The sequence below is a fragment of the Macaca nemestrina genome, chromosome 9, assembly GCF_043159975.1.
Source record: "Macaca nemestrina isolate mMacNem1 chromosome 9, mMacNem.hap1, whole genome shotgun sequence".
Classification (NCBI taxonomy): domain Eukaryota; kingdom Metazoa; phylum Chordata; class Mammalia; order Primates; family Cercopithecidae; genus Macaca; species Macaca nemestrina.
The window spans coordinates 7,445,425-7,469,364 of NC_092133.1; the positions used below are offsets into that span (position 1 = coordinate 7,445,425).

Consider the following 23,940-nt stretch of genomic DNA (forward strand, 5'->3'; position numbering starts at 1 on the left):
AAGGGCATCGCTAAGCTCGGGAATTCTGGAGGAAAGCTAGAGTGGATTTTCTCCAACCTCCCCTCTGTCGTGGATCAGGGTGACGGAGGGAGATGCTCAAATAAAAGCTGAATTTTAGCTGTGTTAAGTTTGAGAAATCCATGTCATCGTGTTTTCCAGGTTGCTTTCTGATAAGTCATGTTGTCACTTCCCTCTTCCAACCCAACCGTAAGCTCCAGAAAGAAACAGAGTAATGTCGTCTGCTTCAGAATTGGCCATTGTCCTCAGACAGATGCACGCGCCTGGTGGACTGTGTCGTTCTATAGTGTTCAGATGCACAGAAGCAGACCAGAAGTATTTCAGTGAATAAATAAGGCTTTAAGATGCTCTGGCTATAGCTAAAGTAATCTAAAATGAAAATCTAAAATGTTTGCTACAAACTTGAGGATTAGCAATCATACCAGTAGCAATGGGACAAAGAACTTGAGCTAAGAGCATCACAAGGACCAAAGGTGATGTGATTGTGCCTTTTCCTGCAGGGAGGGAGAAGCGAACTGAAAAACTGAGACTCTATCATGCGACAGAAACACAGTGAGAAGATCCTGTGCTAAAAATAATCCAACATTCTAACACACAAACAACTTCCAACTGCATTATAAACCTAAGGATAATACATGCCATCCGCTACATTTTAACAGGTTGTTTGCTAAGGTTAATTATCCATCAGAATAATTGTCAATAACTCATGAATAAACATTATCATTATTTTTGTAATAACAAACAGGCCCCAATCCAGGGACACCCCATTATAATGCTGCAGTGCCTTAATTCCTGACTGTGTTATACTGCAGTTAATTCAATTTTTTCCTCTCTAAATTCCACAGTTCGCATATCTTCCAGGCTGTGGAACTAGCACACTAATATTAAAGTGGTAATCAAGATTGCCTCTAAATATTCATAGCAATAAATGACTCCCTCGTGCCCCATGAATGCCAGGGCTGCAGCCTGAAGCATTTATTTAGTGCCGGAGAGGGATCTAGTTATTTTAGAGTTCCCTTGAATGCAATATTTTAATTTTGTTGTTCTGCTTGAAAAATTAGATCCCTCTGAGCTTCCAGTATTGATGGTTGAGATGAATGACTTTGGCTCTGGCTGACCGTGGTCTTTGGAAGGATAACCTCAGAGTTGTGATGGGAGTGGACTTGGCCATTGACCCCGAATCTTACTTTTTGGATGGTAATTCCCACCTGCCCCCGCCAGACCTGCTGCCGTTCCACTGCCACATTAATTCACCCTCAGAATCAGGGCAGATTTTTCTAAGCTGTTGAAAATTTCTTATTCTCTAAAGAGAGAAAAATACCAAGGAGCTGATGCTGTACGACATCCCGTCATTCAGGGAAAATAATGAGCACCCTATAACCATGCAAAGCTACATTTATGGACTCCAGGTATTTTGTGTTCATCATGGGCAAAATGATTTAAAGTCAAGTTTGGATCAGCCTCCAATGGCACACATTAAAGAAGGGTAGCACAACATGGATAGCACCAAAAAAAAAGAAAAGGGATATCAATCTAATCAGCCAATCAATCAATCATCACTTTTTGCACATCTGTTTGTACGGCCAGTTCACTGGGGTGCCCTGGCCAAGTGCATTGTGGGAAACTTCTGAGAGAACACAGGCACCTGAGGGCCCTAGAGGTGGGCCGCTGGGTCCTGACTGCACCCGTCTTTGCAGATTTGCCTGGGCTCGCCGTCTCAGGGGGAGTCTGCCAAAAAAGCCTTTCTGTGAGGAAGGCACATGCCTCCTGCGAGTGCATGTGCACTGAGGGTAGAGTGTCTGATAAGTTTTTCCCAATGACAAGGCTTCTCTCCTAGGAGGAAAGAGGGATTTGGGGTATATGCAGTATCAGTCTTGGGGTTTATCTCCCAGCCTTCATGCCCTAATGAGGGAACTTAGATCTCACTCCTGGATGGAATTAGGAGTGAAGTGTAAGTACAAATAGCAAGAGCTATTTCATGAAAAAATTCTATAATAAACTGGGACATCAGCCCAGGTCCTATAATACAGTTACACACAAAAGCACGTGTTCATGCACTTGCATGCATGCATACAGGTAAGTAGGGATATCAGTAAATGTCAGTGCCTTATGGTCTAAGAGGCAGTGCAGTAGATAAAAATAAATCGATTCACTTGAACTTTCAAACTTAAAAAGATATTTTCTTATGACTTTGGAGGAAACAGGAAGCTGTTGAACAATGCCATGACTTTTTTTGTCACCTTTGTTGAGGAGAACTTACCTCCAAATTATGATGCTTCCCTTGCTGCAGAACCCTTTCCTTCTGTCCTGCCCAGCATCCCATAGGAAGTAGTCCCTTTCTCTCCGGAATGTCCATCCAGAGACCTCTGTCCAGTCTCTCAGTCTGTAACCCTTTCTTGGCCAACACCTACCAGCTCCTCGTACCTGCTGGCTCCCTCCCCTCCAGCCTGTATTCTCCCCTGGCCTTCGGCCACTCTCGGCCTGCACAGTCTCCAGTCTTGGGTCACACCCTTAACCCTACCTACTTTTTCCAGTCTGCCATTGAGCCCCGAATGCTGCAGAAGACAGACAAGTGTGTATGGGTGAATAAGAAATAAAAAAACCCCAATGAAGAGAGTAAGAGAGCATCCTTTCTCCAAGGAGGACAAATCAAAATGAACAAATAAAATTCACACCCAGAGATACAATGGTCACACTGCCAAACATGGAAGAGAAAAGGTCACAAAAGCAGCTGGAGAGAAGAGATGGGTCACCTGTCCAAGGAGGCTGAGGACTGACTTCTCAGCAACAAGAATGGAAACCAAGTCATCCGTGATGGTTCGAGCCTGTAGTCCCAGCTACTTGAGAGGCTGAGGCAGGAGGATTTCTTGAGGATAGGAGTTTGAGACCAGCCTGGGTAACATAGTGAGGCCTCATTTTTATTAAAAAGAGATAGAAACAGAAGACAGTGGAGCAATCCTAGGGTGCTGAGATAGTGGAGGTGAGAAGACTCACCTTGCCAAACATCAGGACTCAGAGTAAAGCTGTAGTAATTAACCCAGGGTGGCATTGGTGCATGGACAGACAATGAGACACATGGCATTAGCTCAGAAGTGGCTCTCTACATGCTGCTACAGATACAGGGGAAGGATAGGTTTTTTTTGTTTGTTGGTTGGTTGGTTGGTTTGTTTGTTTGAGATGGAGTCTTGCTCTATCACCCACGCTGGAATGCAGTGATGCGATCTCAGCTCACTGCAATCTCCGCCTCCCAGATTCAATTGATTCTCCTGCCTCAGCCTCCCGAGTAGCTGGGATTGCAGGAGCACACCACCATACCCAGCTAATTTTTGTATTTTTAGTGGAGACAGGGTTTCACCATATTGGCCAGGCTGGTCTCGAAGGCCGGACCTCAGGTGATCCCCCCAACATCGGCCTCCCAAAGTGCTGGGATTACAGGAATGAGCCACCGTGCCCAGTCAGGAAGGACTTTTAACAAATGGTGCTGGAACAGTTGGTTAATCACATTTTCTCTAAAGTAGAGTTGGACTCCTACTGTGTACTAGACACAAGAATCAAGTCTGGATGGGACTTAAATGTGAAAGGCAAAATTATGAAACATTTAGAAGATAACGCAGTCTGCTCTTTGATCCTGGAGTAGGGAAGGATTTCTCAAATGAGGCACAAAGACTTTAAACCATGAAGGATTTTATTAAAATTAAGGCATTCTGTTCATGAGAACACATTCAAGAGGATGAAAAGACAAAACTCAAACTGGGAGAAGGTATTTGTCACTCATTGAACAGAGAAAAGCATCTACAGATTCAAAATGACAAGAGAAAGGGAGGAGGAAGAAAGCAGGAAAGAAAATGGTCAGAAAACATGAGCAAGTATTTCACCGGAGAAGAAAATCAAATGTTCCGTAAACATAAGCAAAGGTGCTCTGTCTCGCTACTGAGGAGGGAGGCATAAAGGCAAACCCCGGTGAGCTGCAGTTGCACAGTCAGCAGCCTGGGGCTGCCTGCCTTTTTAAATTTTTGCCAGATATTCATGAGGCTATGGAATGAGGGAAACATTTATAACCCATTTGTACTTTGGAAAACAATTTAAAGATCCCTGGTAAAGTCAAACATGTGCAAACTACACCACCCAGAGTTTCCATCCCAGATTAGCCAGGGAAACTCATATCTGTCCAGCAAGGCAGGGGTCTTCAACCCCTGTAGCCTAGGAACCCAGCCACACAGCAGGAGGTGAGGTGAGCTGCAGGCGGAGAAGCTACATATGTATTTACAGCCGCTCCCCACCGCTCGCATCACTGCCTGAGCTCCGCCTCCCGTCAGATTAGCAGAGGCACTGGGTTCTCATAGGAACACAAACCCTGTTGTGAACTGTGTATGTGAGGGATCTAGGTTGAGGGTTCCTTATGAGAATCTAATGCCTGATGATCTGTCACTGTCTTCCATCTCCCCCAAATGGAACCATCTCGTTGCAGAAAAATAATCTCAGGGCTCTCACTGATGCTACATTATAGTGAGTTGTGTTTCACTATATATTACAATGTAATGGCAATAGAAATAAAGTACACAGTAAGTAATAATAATGTGTTTGAATCATCCCGAAACCATCCCCCACCCCCAGCCCCAGTTCCCTGGAAAAATTGTCTTCCACAAAATTGGCCCCTGGTGCCAAAAATGTTGGCGACTGCTGTAGTAGGGGACATGTACACAAGAACATGCATAACAGCGTTGTAAGAGCAAAAAGAGGGGTGGACAGAAAGAACGCCAAAGTCCACCTGTAGGAGAAAGGACTTACACATTGTTTTTACAATAGAATACTATATAGCAATGAAAATATATGAACTACAGCTATAAACAACCATATGTATAAATCTAACAGATATGAGATTAAGTAAAAGAAACCAGTCCAGTCATAGAAGAATGGACAAAGTATGAGGCCATTTTTATAAGGTTCAAAACTGGGCAAAACTAAACAGTGTATTGCTTAGGAATATGTACATTAGAAATAAAACTGTAGAAGAAATCAAGATAATGATTAATAGAAACTTCAGCATAATGGTTACCTCTGATTGCGAATAAGGGAAATGTAATAATGAATTTAGCATGAGGAGGTGTATGAGATGAATTGCCCCTCCCTTCCCCCCAGCAAATTCCTATATTGATATCCTAATCCCAGCACCTTAGAATGTGACTGTATTTGGAGAAAGACCCTTTAAAAAGGCAATTAAAGTAAAATGAGGTCATATGTGTGGCCCCTAATCTGATATGGCTGGTGTCCTTATAAGAAGAGATCAGGACACAGACATACAAAAGGCCATCTGTGGACACAGTAAGAAGGCAACTGTCTCAAAGCTAAGGAAAGAGGCCTCAGAAGAAACCAAACCTGCCAATGCCTTCATCTTGGACATCTAGGTCCAAAGCTATAAGAAGATAAACTTCTGTTGTTAAAGCCACACGGTCTCTGGTATGACAGCCCCACCAAACTAGTACAGGAGGCTTCTAAGATTATATAAATAGTCTCTTTTTCAGTTGGGTAGTAGGTGCCCTGGTGTTTATTTTACTGTTGTTTTCCAAATTGTACTTACACATTTTATATACTCTTGGATGTACTTTCCCACTTAAAAAAAAATAGAACAACAATTACTGCCAAAACATTTCTGGCCCGTTGATTAGCATTTAATTGATTTATTCAGCAAGTGCATTTCTTTAAGCATTCAATAAAAGACACAGTTCCATTAGAGTAATCAATATATCATTTTTAAGAAAAGGAATGCCATATGTTACCAGTACTACTCCATCATCTCCAATAGGTAACAATCAAAAGAAAATGGAATGAATACATGCTTTTAAGAAGTCTAAGGCAATTAGTGGTCTTAAATTAAAATAGCTGTCTGTTCTTCCTCTCTATTGATTTCTCCTTTACTAGTCATACCTCAACTAATGTACATAAAGATCTTCCCTGAAGGAAAATATATTCTTCTGCAAGATGTTGACACTGGACTCTCATAACACTTCTAGTACTTTATATGGAATTACTACAAATGTTAATGCTTAAACTACCTCAATTCTTTGGGGGAAAAGGGATGTTGCAAATAATATATTTTTATTCACATATAAAATTGTCTGGGTTTCCATTTAAGGTATGTGATCTGTGCATTGATATCTTAGGCAAAGACAATTTGTAACTACAGTAACTAAGTTATGTATATATACATACATATGAAACATGTAGTTATACACACACATGTATACATACGTATGGTGTTTGGGCACATTTTGACAGAATATTGAGAACGTGTTTTGTTCTAATATTTTGTAAATATAATTAATAATCTTGTTTTTCACACATATAATTAATGAGTACATATTGCAAACCCTGGAGAGAACATTATAGAAGCATTCATGGTTCAGCCTGGGTGTCAGCAAGTATAGGTAAATATGCAAGAGTCCCTGTGATGGACTCGAAAGCAAATACCTGTAAGGGCATAAGAACACTTTGACGGCCTACACTACAAAGAAATGGTGTATGTTTCTTGGCATGTAGGATCAAATAGTAAGATTAATTTCCAAATTTGAGTAAACACTCAGAAACGCATACAGTTCTTATAAACACCAGACAGTATCAAAATATATAAATTCGGTGTGTTTTTGTAGTCTTTTGCTAGAGTAAATCCATCAAAAACAAGGCCTGTGTAAACCCAGAAAACATACGTGAGAATTTCACATATCTGGAAATTCACCAATTTAACTCTTAAGTTTAAGTAACTACATAAAATAACGTCATCCTTCAATGAAAATTGAGAAAGAACCTCCTTGAAGCTCATAAGAAAAAACCCTTGGGTTTGTACCTATTTTTATCTCCTGAAGGCCCTGAAATTTAAAATAATCTATTCCTCAGGCAAGCAATTGGATGATGTAAGTTTTAGGTCTTTGTCACCGACTCAGAGCTGTCCAATAGAACATTCCATGGTGATAGAAATGCTTTTATATCTGTGCTGTCCCACAGTGGTGGCCACCTGCCACACTGAGTTATTGATTCTTGAAATGTACCCAGTATGACTGTGAACTAATTTTTAAATTTCATTTCATTTTAATTAACTTAAATAGCCATACACAGCTAATGGCTACCATGGGAGACACAGAAAGACTACAAGAAGATGTGCAAAGGGCTGCCCTAAAAATAAAGCAAACGATGTTTCAGCCTTTCTGATTCTAACCCAGTTATATGGCCTTAGTTAAGGCATGTTTCGCCTTTTTTCCCAAAACTCACGTGACCTTCAGTTGTTGTGGGTTTTCTTTAAATTCTGTTTCATTTTAACTAACTATTTTCATGTTGGATATTTGGAACCCACAGACCATTTCATCTTAAAGTGTAGTGGCATGTGGTTAATTAAGTCATGGTAGAGCTGAAACATTATACATACTGTGAAAAGATCTTTTGAGCTCTGGAGTTATAAGACCGACTTTCAAATATGAAATATTAGAAAACTATGTCTAAACTTCTCATTCTCTTAGCTTTTATACAAGCATAGTACTGAAATAACTGACAAAGCAAAGGCAAAGTCAACATAACTGAAGGAAGCACTAATTGAATGTGGCGGTGATCATGTCTCAGCAAGACTGAGTCTCCACGTTCTGCACTCATGTGGTGCTGACCAGGAAAAATGAGGTCTCGTTGAGTTTGTGGTGCCTGTCTCCCTCCACTCTTGTCTTCTTTTTCTTTCTTTCTTTCTTTTTTTTTTTTTTTTTTTTGAGACGAAGTTTCGCTCTTGTTGCCCAGGCTGGAGTGCGGTGGTGCAATCTTGGCTCACTACAACCTCCGCCTCCCAGGTTCAAGCGATTCTCCTGCTTCAACCTCCTGAGTAGCTGGGATTACAGGGGTGTGACACCGCATCAGGCTAATTTTTTGTATTTTTAGTAGAAATGGGGTTTCACCATATTGGCCGTGCTGGTCTTGAACTTCTGACCTCAGGTGATCCACCCCCACCCCATCGGCCTCCCAAAGGGCTGGGATTACAGGCTTGTTTTCTTTTTTTGAGACAGGGTCTCACTCTGTCACCCAGGCTGGAGTGCAGTAGCGTGACCATAGCTCACTGCAGCCCGAACTCCTGGGGTCAAGTGATCCTCTCGCCTCAGTCACCCAAGTAGCTAGGACCTCAGGCACAAACTACCACATCTGGCTAATATTCTGATTTTTTTAAATTTTTATTTTTTTGTAGAGACAGGGTCTCACTATGTTGCCCACCTAAGCTGGTCTCAAACTCCTGGACTCAAGCAATCATCCAGTGTCTGGCCTTCACTGCTCTTTTTAAGCTGCAAGAAACCTTAGTTTATACGCTGTGTTGTGATGGCATTTGGCTCTTTCTTAGGTTGACCGCATCATTTATTCCCTCAATTGACTACTCCTGTGGGTCTTATTCAGATATTTGCAAGTCAAAGCCAAGTGTTTTTCAACTGACTTTTCTTGTTTATCTTTCAGAATCATCCAGAAGTGCTGAATATTCAAATACAACTGGAAAGCAAAGAACTGATCATAAATCTGGAAAGAAATGAGTAAGTTAATTCTTGTTTATTGCTTGATATGAGAAAGTTAAGGCACCATGGACAGAAAAGTGCTCTGTGATTTATGCTGGGGTTTAGAAAACAAGAACGAGATGCATGGATTTGTAATCCAAATTTGGATTTGAGGCGAGAATTAACTTTAAAAAATTATCTAACGGAAAAATAATTTTATCACTCTGTAAAGGAACTTTATAACTCAACACTATTTTTTCATAGTTCTGATGTTGTATTTTTTTCAGAGCCTGATTGTTCAAAGATTTAACTTAAGCATCCCTGTACTGTTCAAATAACAGAGTTTCATAATTAATTGACTTCTGACAACTCCTGGATTGTATTAGGGGAAACAGCTTCAAACTGATAGAAATTATCTTCTCCCTGAGAAATACCAAGAGTTTATTTTATCTTTCAAAGCTTATCTCCAGTGGTTTGGACTATTTCTTTCATCTTCTTATTTTTTAAAATTGGTCCTTTTATGGAAAAATTATATAAATTTCCAGAAAGTGGCATTATGGCTTCTTCTGGGCCACTTGGATACGATTATATATTTTGTGTGCCTTGCTAGCAGAAAACTTTGTCTGCCTCCAACCATAAGTAAAACAACTCATTTTCTTATTCTTTATACCCTGGCTATCCCCACAGATTCCTCAGATTTAAAGGACTCCTTAATATTCTATTTCATTTGTACCATAAAAGAAGAACTTATTAGTTCTTCTAATAAGACAGAAGTCAATTTTCCAAGTCCTGCTTGGTCAAAATAGCAGTTTCTCTCTTCCAAAAGTACTGGTTCCTGTTCCTCACCCATCAGCAGGATGCTGATTTTTTCTGAAACAAGAGTAAATGAGTTCTGTCAGGGACGTGGAGTCCCAGAACCTGACTCAATATCGTCCTCTAAACAAGTCAGATCATTTACTTGTGTTGGTGCTTTGAGTTGAGCGTTTTAAGCAAGTCAGATGAAAGACACAGTCAATCAACAGCCAGCCTGAATGTTCAGTATCTAATGCCAAAATACATAAAAATGTATATAAAATCACACTACCTGCTCCCTGGGATCCGCAACCTGCCTCTTTGTATTTTTTTCTTACATGCTTACTGCTCACCATTAAATGGATCAGAAGCTTTGGAAACAAGAAATGAGGTGTTTTTAGCTTTTCTTGTGACTTGATCTTAAAATAGAGGTTCAGGCACATATATTATATAATCAGGAATCTGAAGAGAAAACTGTATATTGCTTTTGATCCATCTCCCTTAGCAAAGTACATATTTTCATACTCTATTTCTTTATATAAGAATATCGAGGGGCACACATTTTTGTACATTTTTAGGTATGGTTTTGAAAATATCTCAGTGGAAGAAGCTAGGCATTCCCTGAAAGATCAAAAGAATATAAGCCTTCTGGTGGTGATGCATTTTCTCCATAGGGTTCTGTGGTGGGCAGCTGGATTTAGGAGTGTTCTTTATTGCACCTGCTCCCATTGTTAGACTGTTGGAAGAAACGTGGTGCACAGTATGAGGGGAGGCTAATCCTGAATGTTTTATGGAGCATTACGACTGCAGGTAGAGAAGCAAAAATCGACCTCATAAAAACCATAAGTTGTTTTTACTATGAAAATAATATACATACCCAGTGAAGAAAACTGAACATTATAGGTGGGAAAGGAACAAATAACCCTAAATTTTTTTTTAAAAGTACTTTTACCACCAAACACAATCCTGTTTAAGATTCTGGTGAATTATATAGATGGGTTTTTTTTTTCTTATAGATAAGCCTTTGCTGCTTTTCTTTCTTAGTTGATATCATAGTCTATATGCAATTTGATATCCTACTACTTCATTTAGCTTCATAATGGACATACATTTCCATAGAGAAATAATTTCTTAGAGCCCATCTGGTTCTCTGAGTTTGTAAAGTGACTTAATAGCCTTATCCACGGTTCCCTCTGAAAATGATTTACCTTCCATTACCGCAGATACTATAATACATGTTCACTGCTAGATAGTAGCTAATTTGTATAAGTATCATTTTAAAAGGTGACTTAATTTGCTGCCTTTCAATTCTGAGTCTTTCACGAGATAATCTCAAAATTATAAAAGTTGAAAACATAAAACTATCTCTTTTTAATTTATTCCTCTCTTTGCAACCTCACTGTCAGACTGCATTTTCAAAAATATATAGAAAATGTTTCATATGTTCCTGTGATATTCTATAATTTTAATTGTATTACTTGTACCAATTTTAGAAATTCCATTATATTAAAAGTAACATTTTCATAATAAGAGGGTGCCAATATTACTATTTTACCGATGCATTACCAAAAATACTTCAGTGTAACAATTTTTTTGCAAAAGGTTACATATCTATTCCGAATTTACTATACCTTGGATGCAATGAATACTAAAAACAAAAAAAAATCAAGCAGGCTGAAATGGTTGTGCACTACCAGCATGTAAGGCTGTTAGACGCCAAAGGCAATCAATCATTTAGTATATAATAGAATTTTTAATTTACTTAGCCATTGGCCCAATAGATTCAAGTCAGAGAGTTTTTACAAATGAAACTATAAGAAACCAGAGATAAAAACATAAGCAGAGGCCATTTACATGTTTAACAATGAGTACAATAAAGGCCCTGACCAATCAGGATGAACAGCCGACCAATCTGACCAATCAGAAGGCAGACTGGTCAGTACACCGCTCCAACACCTTCAGCCCTGGAGTCAGCCCTGTGCTTAAAGATGTTTTACCTAAAAGTACGTCAATAGGAGACTGATTCAATTATCAGCTATGAAACAGGATACCATACAACAGTTTTAAATGATGAGACTTTTATTATAAAAAAATTTATGGTATAATCAATGTAACTAGCATGTTCGAAAATAGTTGTTTCTGCTAGTGTTTATTTTTAAAAAATTAAAATAGTTTACATAGTATCCAATTTTTATTTTAAAATTATACACATGACATGTATCTCTGAGTAGGAAGATTATAGAAGATATTTACTTTCTTTATTGTATTAATGTTTCACAAAATAAAATATTTTAAAATTAGGAAAAAACATTTTTCTTTTGAAGGAAAAAAAAACCTATCTTAAAAACTTGATAATGGTTGAAAAGAAGAATGCTAACGTATCTATTATTCCTAAAAAGAAAATGATAAAGGTTATTCTGAAAGGCTTCTGGAAGGCCTCTGGTGACTTTTAAAGAGCAAAAAAATACCTACTCATTGAATATTGGGTCTTTAAATATCCAGAAGTTTGCTGTAATTGGAAAATCTGCTTAGAAACCACAACCTAAATTAAAGCGGTCCTATTCCCTTAAATCTGTAGCTAATGCTGAGAGTCATCCAATTAACCCTACTCAAAATGCTTCTGTGGTAAACCGATTCTTCATGGCACAGGGCTGAATTTTTATTAAATAGTTTTTCAGGGAATCTCTTTTATTTGCCTTCTAACATCCCTAATTTATGAAAAGACCGGATGCTGTTCACTTAAAATCTGTATTTGTATAGCTGTAATTGAATGTTTAAAGAAACACAAAGCTTCCCCTGAGAAGCATTTTTCACAATATTGCTGTCTGCCTATGGACCTGCAGAAACTAGGTTGATAACTTTTCTAACTCTGCTAGATCCCCGTGGACTCTCAGGCCATCCCTTACACAGGTATTCGGTGAAACTATATCTTTGATCAAAATGTTTTATTGGACAGGCTGGCCAGCGTCAACATCAGTTTTTCCATTTTAGGATAATGAAGAGTGATGGCGGTAGATCACGTTCCCTGCATCTCTCAATCCCAGCATGCCTTCAAACTCTGTTCCCATCACTGATTGAAGGCAGTTGCCAGGGGAAGTCCATAGCCCTCTGAATTTATGTTTGGGGTGTCCCTGGGATAGAATAACTTCAGCACTGACTTATTTTGTCTAAAACGATTCCAGACATCTCTTACGGGGCAACTTTAATTAGTATTCACTCTAAAACAATAACAGAAAGGGCATTTTAAAATGGCCAAACATGGGTATAAATATTTGGAAAGGCATTTATCTTAGATCATCTCTCAGAATATCATGATACAGAATGGAGAAATGTAACCAGTGTGGAGATGGCATTAGATGGTTTAGTTGGCTGAATCACCATCCAGAGGACATTAGGCCATTGTTCCCATTGACCCAACCCATGTTGAAGAGGGGGACTGAGGTTGCTGCCGATGGCCTTAGGGCTGTGCGCATGGCCTTGTCCTGGCCCACAGTTTCCTGGGCCATCGCGATGAAGACATAAAAGGTGCTCTGATCACATTTCCTGGCAGTGCAGAGCTGGGGGACATAACTGTGCTTGGCATGGCAAAATCTGGATTATGAGGATTTCAGCAGTTTGGATCAATGGGCCAAAACTAACAAGATGAGATTTAATGGGGATAAATGTAAAATCCTACACTTGGGTTAATAAAAAAATAAACGTTGCAAGTTCAGAAGGAAATTTGTTAGTAGTTCTCGTGAATGAGACCTGCATACTCAAAAGAAGCCCCTGGGGCAACGTGGCTGCTAAAAAGGTGACTGCTGCCTGAGCGTGTGGGGGTATACATGGTGGGTCCTAGACAGGGGAGGTCATCCCTCTGCTACACAGGGCGGGGCACAGTCAAAACCCTGCATCCTTCACTGTTCCAAGCCTGACATCAGAGAGCCACCTGCTGCTTTATTCTCATTTCCACCATTGGGTGTTCCTTTCCTTTCCTCCTCCACCAACCATGACATCCTTACAGTGAGGGTTAGGGTCTTAATATCCTCCCTGACCACCTCCCACACAGTGTGGCTCATCATAGGCACTCGATAAGCACTCCTCAAATGAGTGGAGAGCCTGGACAACCTGGACCAAGCCGGAAGTGAGTTCCCAGGAGGTCGAAGGTCACCTGGGTGGGGTGAGGAACAATTCAAGGAGAAAAGCTTCCAGAAAGGAACACATGATTTGGAGTTAGGAGCCCAGGCTTTGAAAGCAGCATTGCTCCCAACAGCAAGCTGCTGATGTTCTCTCCACTTCCTTCATGGCCTCAAGCGATCTTCCCACCTTGGTCTCCTTATCTGCAAAATGGAATAAGCATCTGTGTCCAGTCAGCGCGGGAAGTTTAGAGCTCATGTTAATTTTGGTGATCAGGTTTGAATGACTCAATAACATTTCTCTGTGGATCCAGCAATCTTAATTATTTTACCTAATTATATTATGTTTTGTTTCAGAGTTTCTAAATTAATGGAAATCAGGTTATGCCTACTCTTTACCTCTAAGTCTTGGTGATGGCCAAACATCTCAACGCTCACAAGACCTGGAACAGATGCGCCGCCCTGGTCCTTTGGGATCCAGCTGCTGTAGGGTTCTTACCTTTACAATCTTGACATGCCTAGGGATTGGACTTTTAAAATCTTTGAGTGTAGAGTGCAATTCCTTCTTTTTTCCTTCTCTTGTGGAAGAAGCCTAGACTGTTTCCCCCCTCCCTGCCCACCACCTTTTTTTTTTTTTAAAAAAAAAAGAGAAGTTAAACTTATTTTCACTGTCCAAACATCAGTCAATATACTGGGCAGACCAGCGGAAGCCCTTGCCACAGCCCTGTTGTTGTACACACTGAACGTGAACAATTCCTTGGAGAAGGCATTTGGCTCCTTCAGGGTCACAGTTCCCTTTCCTGTGGTCTGTTCATAAAGACCAAATGGCGGACAGAGTTTTTCTTCACTGATTGTGCCTGTTCTGTCCAGTTTCTGTTAAGATAAGGACTGGCACATTAGATATTCTTTCATCAGTCATTAAAGCATTGAGCTCCACTTTAGATTCCAGGATCTGAGGACAATCTGCACAGTCCCCGAGAAAGTCAATCCCATTTATTGCTAGGAGATCGCTGTTCCAAACCCAGTGTGCCTGCTCACACCCCAGAAGATGAAAAGTTATAAAAGTCATGCCAGCAGTTGTCAGCTCTGCTGATGTCAGAGGTCGCGTTGGAGCCTCTTGGCCCAGTCCACCATCTCTGAGCATGTGAGGAAGAATAGTTTCATCCACATTGTCCCAACCCAAGAGAATATGTTTTCTAGATTTCTTATAGAGTCCTAGGAAGTGGAGCACACTGTGGAAGCCGTTGTAGATCCACTCACAGATGAAAGACATTATTAATGCTGACCATGGCCTGAGGGGTTCCTTTGGAGGCAGCATGTGGCGTGGACCCTCCCTCAGAGAACACAGACAAACAGCACCCGGACCAGCAGTGACTTGCTGGGTGGACATCACACCCCTTCCCTGCAGCCTGTCCTTAGGAATGGGGAGTTCTAAACTGCCTGGTGGTTCTAATTAGTGATTAAACAAATGTCAATGGAACCGTATCTCAGAAATTGTAGTTTCATGTTTCCAGCTCTCAGCTTCCCTTCTACTATTCACAGATCTTTATTGGAATCTTTATTGCTATCTTATAATTATCCTTACTAAACATTAATAATTAATAAAGCTAATTAAGACAATGTACTTGCTCATGTCCCCCAAGATCAAAAGTTGTAAAAGTCATATCAACAGTTGTCAGCTCTTCTGATGTCAGAGGTCATGTTGGAAAGTGTTGGCCTAATCTGCCATCTTTAATGATTATCATCTGCCATCTTAATTATCTTTAATAATTAATCTTTGTTGATGTGTTAAATCACTTACTCTTTCACTTCTTCACCTGGTCATTTATTCACAAATATGTGTTTAATACCAGACAGTGTAATTGACCCTGGAGGGAAAGTAGTGAATAAGATAAACTTCTTGTCTTCTTAGAATTTAGTCAAGGAGCCCAACACTAAGCAGATCATTACAAAAACAGTAACTGGGTGACTGCAGTGCTCAGTGCTCAGGAGGGAAAGGTATGGGGCCAGCACCTGGTCTGGGGAGGGAAGATATAGAATGAAGCAGCTTTTAAGCTGTGCACACACAGGGAAGAGCCCAGTCAAGGAGGGCAGGAGATAGAGAGAGAAAGAGCAGAAGTAAACGTCCAGCTTCTCAGATTCTAGAAGATCTTTGTACTGATGACCAAGAAAGAGAGAGACAGAGGAAGCCAGGCCATACAGGGGTTTGTGTGCCCTGATAAGGATCTTGACTTTATTCCTAAATACAGTGGCACACCATGGAAGAAAAGGCCTGTAGGCAGAACAACGACATGATAAGATTCTGCTTTTCATTTGTTTGAGATAGGGTCTCACTCTGTCACCTAGGCTGGAGTGCAGTGGTGCAATCACGGCTCACTGCAGACTCAACTGCTCTGGTCTCAGGTGATCCTCCCACCTCAGCCTCCGTAGTAGTTGGGACTACAGGAATACACTGCGATATCCAGCTAATTTTCCTATTTTTTGTAGAGACTGGGTTTCACCATGTTGCCAAGACCAGTCTTGAGCTCCTGGCCTCAAGCAGTATGCCCACCTCAGCCTCCCAAAGGCATGAGCTACTGCTCCCCACCAAAAATTCAGTCTTTTAAAGACCATCTGGCTGCCTGTGAACACTAGCTGGGAGGGTAGAGTGGGCGTGGTTAAGAGCTGCATATTGCTGCTGTCCAGGGAGAGCTGATGATGGCTTGAGCCAAGAGAGTATCGGTGGGAAGGAGTAAGTAGTTAAGAAATGTTAAGTAGGCAGAATGGACAGAATCTGATGAATGATGGAATATGTGGGATCATGGAAAGGAAGGCATACAATTCTTACCTGAGATGCTAGGAGAACAATGATGCCTTTGATCAGATAGAGAACCCTGGAAAAGGACCAAGAACTTGCCCTTTGAGCAGCAGCCAGAGACACAAAGATGTGGGTCATAGTAGGCATGGTCCTGAGAGTCTGGGAGGGGCTGAATATTGGGTTTCACAGAATTCAGTCTGGAGGTGCCCTGTGGAGGGCCCTTGTAGAACTGGGCGTGGCATTTTTGAAGGGGGGTGTTCATGGATGTTTGCAGCTGACCGGTGGCTGGCAGCTATGAGCTGGAGATCAGGAGCTGGCAGTGGGTAGAACATGGAGAGGCATCAGCTGTGGCCTTGACAGTATCCGAATAGCTGTCACAACCCAAGGCAATGTCAGTGCTCCACTGAATTCTAAGCTGGAGCCTAGTGGGTGAGCCTCTGGCCTCTAGGCTCACTCCCAGGCCGTATTCCATATCCTTCCTATAGTCTGTCTCCATGCAGTGGGTGTTCCTCACACATGGACTCCTGCCCTCCTTGAAGTCTAGAGCATTGTTTCAAGACTGCCAGCATGAGGACCACCTGGAGAGCTTGTTAAAAAGGGCAGTGCCTGGCCCCACTGCTATTGAACCAGAATCCCCAGCTATAGGGCCTGAGGGTCTCTATTTTTAACACATTCTGCTAGGAGTTATATTCACGCTTTACGTGGACAGCCACTAGCCACATGTGGCTATTTAAATTAAGCTTAATTAAAATAAAATTAAAATTTTAGTTCCTTGGTCAAACTAACCACAGTTCAAGTATTCAATAGCCACGTGTGGCTAGACGGACGTTTCCATCATCACAGAAAGTTCTGTTGGACAGCATCGGGGCCAGCAGGGAAATTCCAGTTCATTGGATCCTTCTGTGAGACTTTGGGGTATCTGTCATAGCTGATGCATCGCCCACAGGAATGTTCTTTCCTACAGGGAGTGACCACACCTCTTCAGCTTGCCTAATGCCTGCCGCGTAAAAAGGCCCATCTCGTGCCTTGGAGAATCAGGTGCTACCAGAGGGGTCATCTCTGCCCACTTTGATGAAAGGGTGATGGTGCAGTCGGAAATTCTCTAAGCATGACTATAGACTCAGGGAATTGACTCAAGCTTCATGCACTTCAGCAGTCTAACTAGACCAGACTCCTTCAGATTTAAGTTAAAATCTCTCAGCCTTAACATTTAAGTTCTTTTTAATTGAGCTAAATTTTCTTTCCTGAATAAGAGCTAAGTTCCCTTGAGCTTCTCCCCTCATGTTATTCTTTGAAGTTGTACAGACGCTGAAAAAGGTCAGAACACCATTTTTAGAGCTTTTTGTTCCTCAACCCGAGTTAACTTGAAAGTGCCTAAACTGGTTAAGATCAACCTTTTTAAAACAGGCCTCTCTGGGTTGCGATTCGAGAGCGTGGTGTCCTTGAGTGAACTCTTTGAAGTTGGTAGAATGAGAAAGGGCATTTGAGATGGAGGTGGAGTTCCGCATTTCATTACATCCCCCGTGCTCCTTCCCTTCTGACTGCAGACTCAGGGTTTTCTGATGAAAATCCTGCTGTGGCCTTAAGCTCCTTTCCCCAACTCTGCATCCCAAAAGGACAATAATGGCTGTCCTGGCTCTTCCCAGGAGGTCTCTGGCATTGGAGAGGCCGATGCCATCTTAGTGGCTGTCGTTGCATCTTCCCTCTCCTGGTGCGGCCAGGATGGTTACGTGCAGACACTGTGCAGGCTGTGGTCGTTATGGCCCATCTCTTCTGGACTTTTTCTAGTTGTTGTGTCCTCAAAAGAAAGACCACGATGCTTTCATTGATTGCTTACGACAACGAAACTAACTCTCTGGAAAGCTTGGAAGTTTTGTTAGAGGCGTTTGAACCAGAGCAACTCCATCTTGAATAGGAGCTGGGTAAAATGAGGCTGAAACCTACTGGACTGCCTTCCTAGACAGTTAAGGCATTCTAAGTCACAGGATGAGATAGGATGTTGGCACAAAATACGGGTCATAAAGACCTTGCTGATAAAACAGCTTGCAGTAAAGAAGCCGGCTAAAACCCACCAAAACTAAAATGGTCACGAGAGTGACCCCTAGTCATCCTCACTGCTACACTCCCACCAGCGCCATGACAGTTTACAAATACCATGGCAACGTCAGGAAGTTACCCTATATGGTCTAAAAAGGGGAGGCATGAATAATCCACCCCTTGTTTATCCTATCATCAACAAATAACCATAAAAATGGACAACCAGCGGTTCTCAGGGATGCTGTGTCTATGGAGTAGCCATTCTCTTTTTCGTTTACTTTCTTAATAAATTTGCTTTTGCTTTGCACTGTGGACTCACCCTGAATTCTTTCTTGCACAAGATCCAAGAACCCCCTCTTGGGGTTTGGATCGGGAACACTTTCCTGTAACTCTTTGACATAATTTTGCTGAGTTCATAAATACAGATTCTGCTACATTCTTAGAGTATCATGCCCCAGGAAGCCAAAATCCTAGATTACTGTTTTCAGATGTGTTTACTTCAAACTCGTTATCTTGAGTGGAGTTGAGCCCTGTCTGTGATTGGCCATGTTTCATAACGTGCATGGGAAAACTTCAATTGATAGTAACAGCTCTGTTTTCTTGAGGCCTTCTTACTGGTTTCTCATACTGTTTTCATAGTTTATTAGTGATGATAAAGAGCTGCAATATAACTCTATTTACCAATAGCTCATTTGTTGCATGCTGACAGTATGTGGCATGCCTTTATTCCTCATCACAGGTAATGTCATCATGAAAAAGCTGGACTTCGTCGGGGGCTTACAGAGATTTGTACACCCACCTTCATAGCAGCAACATTCACGATGGCCAAAAGGTGGGAACAGCCCTAGTGTTTGTCAACAGATGAGTCAGTACACAAAATGTGGCATACATAAAATGAAATTTTATTCAGCCCTGAAAAGGAATGACATTCTGACACATGCCATCACATGAACTTTGAAGACATTATGCTAAGTGAAATAAGTCAGACACAAAAGGACAAATATCATACGATTCTATTTACATGGGGTATACTTCAAATAGGCAAAATTCGAATAGGCAAAATCATAGAAACAGGAAGTAGAATGGTGGTTACCAGGGACTGGAGGGTTAGGGAGTGAGGAGCTTGGTGGGCAAAGATTCTGTTTGGGATTCTGAAAGAATTGTGGAGATGGATGGCAGTGATGGTTGCACAAAATCGTGAATGTACTTAACGCCATTGAATTATGCAATTACCAATGGTTAAAATTATAAATTTTATATTATGTATATTTTGCCCCAGTTAAAAAACAAAGTTGGGCTCCTGGTATGTATTTATCATCTAACAAAAGGTCTCCCTCCCTGTCCTCCTCCATGAAGGTACATAGTGTAGAGGAAGACGGTGGTAGTTTCTTCTAAATCCCCGCCCTACCGCCGCTCTTTTTGGTACCTCTAGGAGAATCACAATCCTCCAGCTCCATTTAGGCTAGGGGTCCCCAACACCCTCTCTGACGTGCTCTTCCCAACCCTTAGGAACTGGGCCACACAGCAGGGGAAGAGCATCTGATGAGTGAGTGAGGTTTCATCTGTATTTACGGCCGTTCCCCATCACTCAAATTACCGCCTGAGCTCTGCCTCCTGTCAGATCAGTGGGCAGCGTTAGATTTTCATAGAAGCAAACCCTCTTGGGAACTGCACATGCGAGGGATCTAGGCTGCACGCTCCTTATGAGAATCTAATGCCTGATGATCTGTCACTGTCTCCCGTCATCCCCAGATGGGACTGTCTAGTTGCTGAAAAAGCAACTCAGGGCTCCCACTGATTCTACATGATGGTGAGTTGTATAATTATTTAATTATATATTACAATGTAATAATAATAGAAATAAAGTGCACAATAAATGCAATGTGCTTGAATCATCCTGAAACTATCCCTGCCCCCACCCCTAGTCCATGGAAACATTGTCTTCCATGAAACCGATCTCAGGTGCCAAAAAGTTTGGGGACCACTGATTGAGGTGACTGTTCTGAGCTAATGAATAAGGGTGTAACTGTGATTCCACTCACAAAACCCAATCTGACTTTCCTGGACTCTTTCTAGAGCTGCTTCCATATCCCTATCAGAGGAGATGATAGACAGTGTTAGGATCTAGATTTGGGTATCAGGCTGCTTGGAGACAAGCCACCTCAGCTCCTCCATTCTAAAATGGAGAGTAAGGCCTTCCTCCCAGGCTGATAGGAGAGCACAGTGATATGGTTTGGATCTGTGTCCCTCCAAATCTCCTGTTCAGTTGTAATCCCCAGTGTTGGAGGTGGAGCCTGGTGGGAAGTGATTGGATCTTGGAAGCGGTTTCTCATGCGTGGTTTAGCACCATCCCCCAGCACTGTTCTCGTGCTAGACCTCTCATGAGATCCGGTTGTTTAGAAGCTTGTGGCACCTCCCACCTCTCTCTCTTCCTCTTGCTCTGGCCATGTGAGATGCTTGCTCCCACTTTGCCATCCACCATGATGGAAAGCTCCTTGAGGCCTCCCCAGAAGCCAAGCAGAAGCTGTCACGCTTCTTCTACAGTTTGCAGAACCGTGAGCCAATTAAACTTCTTATCTTCATAAATTACCCAGGCTCAGGCATTTCTTTGTAACACTGTGAGAACAGACTAATACATAAGGGATGTGGTATTCAGTGTGCTTGATACTGCACTGCCATTCACAGTGTGTGTGCTGCTCTGCTGCCATTGCTCTCCCATTATCTCCCTCCTCATCCTGGCCGCCTCTGTCTGTAGGAACAGGAATCACATGCTCAGGTCTCATCATCTCCCCTCCTGCAACCAGCTTCCTGTGACTGCCCCTATTCCGCTCTCCTCACCCATCTTTCTCTTCTTCCTTCACTGTGATAGTCAGACAGGTCATTCCCAGTACCCTGCCTCGTCTTACCCTGCACCTGCTGCTCTTGTCACCTGAGGGTTTGGATACCCCCATTTCCACTCGCCCTGGCATCAGCAATGGGAGAGCCCCCAAGTCACCTGTGTGCTGTGGATGGAGGTGGGCCAGGAGGTGCAGTGCAATTCTGTAGGCCTGTGGAGCCCAGGGGCCACCTGTTTGGCTGGCCTGGCTACAGATTAGGTGAAGTGCATGCAACAGTTAATTGCTATGTACCCGTAGCCTGTGTGCAACAATTACCATGCAATTGTCGGACTCCCCTACCTCCAGGCATCACATCATTTCACCTGCAAATTCTGACATATGTATTGCTAAAAAAAAAAAAAAGAATTATTTTTATCACACCTAAAAGATAATGATTTCTTAATACTATCAAATGCCCAGCCAGTATTCATGTTTCCCAGATTTTATATATGTCTCTTAATTTTTTTTCTTGGCAGTTGGATTGCTTGAACCAGTATATAAACACAGTCCCCACATTGTATTTGTCTGCTATATTTTTAATGTCTCTTTTAATATATAGGTTTCCTATCCTTCCTTTTAATTCTTGCAATTAAAATCTTGCAGTCCTGAAAAATGAAACCAGATTTTTACTCAGTAGAATTTTCCACACTCTCAATTTGCTGATTTCATCCTCTTGGTGCTGTCTAGCCTGTTCCTCTGGGCCCTGTGTTTTCTGCTTACTGGTAATTCAGTGTATGGGCTTGTACAGATTGAGGTACTGGTTTTAGGCAGGATGACATTGCAGGTGGTCCTTGTTCTTCTCTTGTGCCATGTCAGTAGTTCTGTGACCTCTGATTGTCTTGTGATGGCAGGTTGATCACTGAGTCTGGGGTCACTCTGAAGCTTCCATTAGAAAGCTCTGCCTGAGCCTTCAGCCACCAGGTTCAGTGGCCATTAACAATCAGTGCCTGCATCTGTTCTTTCTTTGGGTCTTGCAAAATTGCAGTATTCTATCATTCTTTCTTCTTTTATTAGCTGAAATGCTCCTATAGAGAAGAACTTTCCCTCATCAATTATTGGTTTCCCTGAGATATGAGATAAAAGGCAAGATAAATTTTTTTTAGAGACCACCTCTACTTATCACTCTGCCTTTGCCAATGGGTAGCCACTGTGTTCCCCAAATTTAGCATCTCACACTTGGTGGTATGCTGCATAGCTCCCTGTTGAGGGTCCACATTTGTAACAGGTTCTGTAGGGGTACCAACGTGCACCACAGCCTGTCCTGGAGTAGCTTCTTATATGCTGTAAACACTTCTTGATCCAAAAGCCTTGTATTTTCACATTGAACCATAAATGACCCATATAGATATAACACAAATCTTTTTATTTACAGTGCTGGATAAAAGGCTGACTTTGAAACTGCTCTACAGAGACCTAATTTTCTTGTTGTTTTTAAAGACAAAGGCATCCTCACATCTGGCATGGAGGCAGATGCTGGGGCGAGAACAGGAAAGCAGGAACTGGTTCTAGTGTTGCTAGTAGGAAAAGCAGGGGTGTGGATTGGAGTCTAGACATGGCCTGTCCCTTGGAGGGCTGTTTCCATTCCAATGGCATTGGCAAGTTTAAAAAAAATTCATTTCATTCACAAGCAGGCTTAATCCCACTGAAGGAAAATTGCTGTAATTGGTAAAGACCAAAGCCAGAGAAGACACAGAGGCTAACCCTACTTGTTCAGGAACCCGTGAGAAAAACAGAATGGTGTGTTTATCTAAAAATGTTATAAAATACTCACTTCTTTCTTCTCAGTATGCTGGTGGATTTCACTGTGGGATGAGGTAGATTCAACATAAGGGGAGAACAAGGCTTTCTTTATTTTCTTTTATGATTTTCTTCCTTATGAAAAACATGTGGTCAGATAGAAGATGATACAAAACCAAGCCCCCAGCAGGAGGGTTATCTGGGGAGACGATTTATTTAGAGAAAGTTATTTTCACAGCCCTTCTAAGGCCACCTCTTCAGTTTCAACTGGCCTAGAGGATTTCGTTGGTCAGTTTCATGGTTTTCTTTGAAAATCTGACAGGCTCCAGTGGAGAAGCCGCCCGTGCTGTGTCCACAGCCGGCCAGCACCCATTAAGCAAATATCAGTGTCATAGAAGTCCCTTCAGAGTTGTGGGAAATGGTTTTTACATGTGGTTTTCATAAAACGAAAACAATTATTCATTAATATGCTCAGTAAAGTTTTGATAGTATTGTACATTCATATCAACAAAATATATAGAATGTGAGGCTGGTTAAATGAAAAACTGTAAAATGACATTAAAAACTTACTGAAAATACTAGCCCCTCAATTTAATAAATATATTTGAAATTCATTTAAATTTTGGAGCAAATTCATGATCTTACCAAATAGGGTAATGATTATGACTTGATAACATCACTTCTTATATTCTGTAAGTACTTCCTGATCCAAAAACCTTGTATTTTTATATTGGACCATAAATTACCTGTATAGATATTACATAAATCTCTTTTCATCTAGAAAATTATTTAAGACAATTGCTTTTTCCAAAGTAATTTTACATGTAGGAACTGAAATCATTGATGTAGAAGGAAATATGTTATTCAATCAGTTAATTAATTGGTTTTTACCCTATCATAGAAAAGATTCAAGGTTACTTACTGAAGGACACATAAATTAATTAATAAACTTTTCCAGATGTGTAAAATACCCCCTGCCCACCAACAAACTAACATGTCTGCATTTTACTGTCTTCGGAGCAGCAGTTCTAGTTCATATTGAATAGAAGTGATGAAGACCA

The 23,940-nt window shown here is 41.4% G+C and overlaps 1 protein-coding gene across 3 annotated transcripts in view; it reads left to right on the forward strand.

Moving 5' to 3' along the window:
* LOC105471414 (ADAM metallopeptidase domain 12) overlaps positions 1 to 23,940 on the forward strand; it is a 398,606-nt gene that overhangs the window by 102,713 nt on the left and 271,953 nt on the right. For all 3 annotated transcript variants that reach the window (XR_011607578.1, XM_071068931.1, XM_071068932.1), the window contains exon 3: positions 8,491 to 8,564. Coding sequence is in view for 2 of the 3 variants with exons in the window: in XM_071068931.1 (XP_070925032.1) it covers positions 8,491 to 8,564 (74 nt within the window). In the remaining variant the exon portion in view is untranslated. The remainder of the gene's footprint in view (positions 1 to 8,490; positions 8,565 to 23,940) is intronic.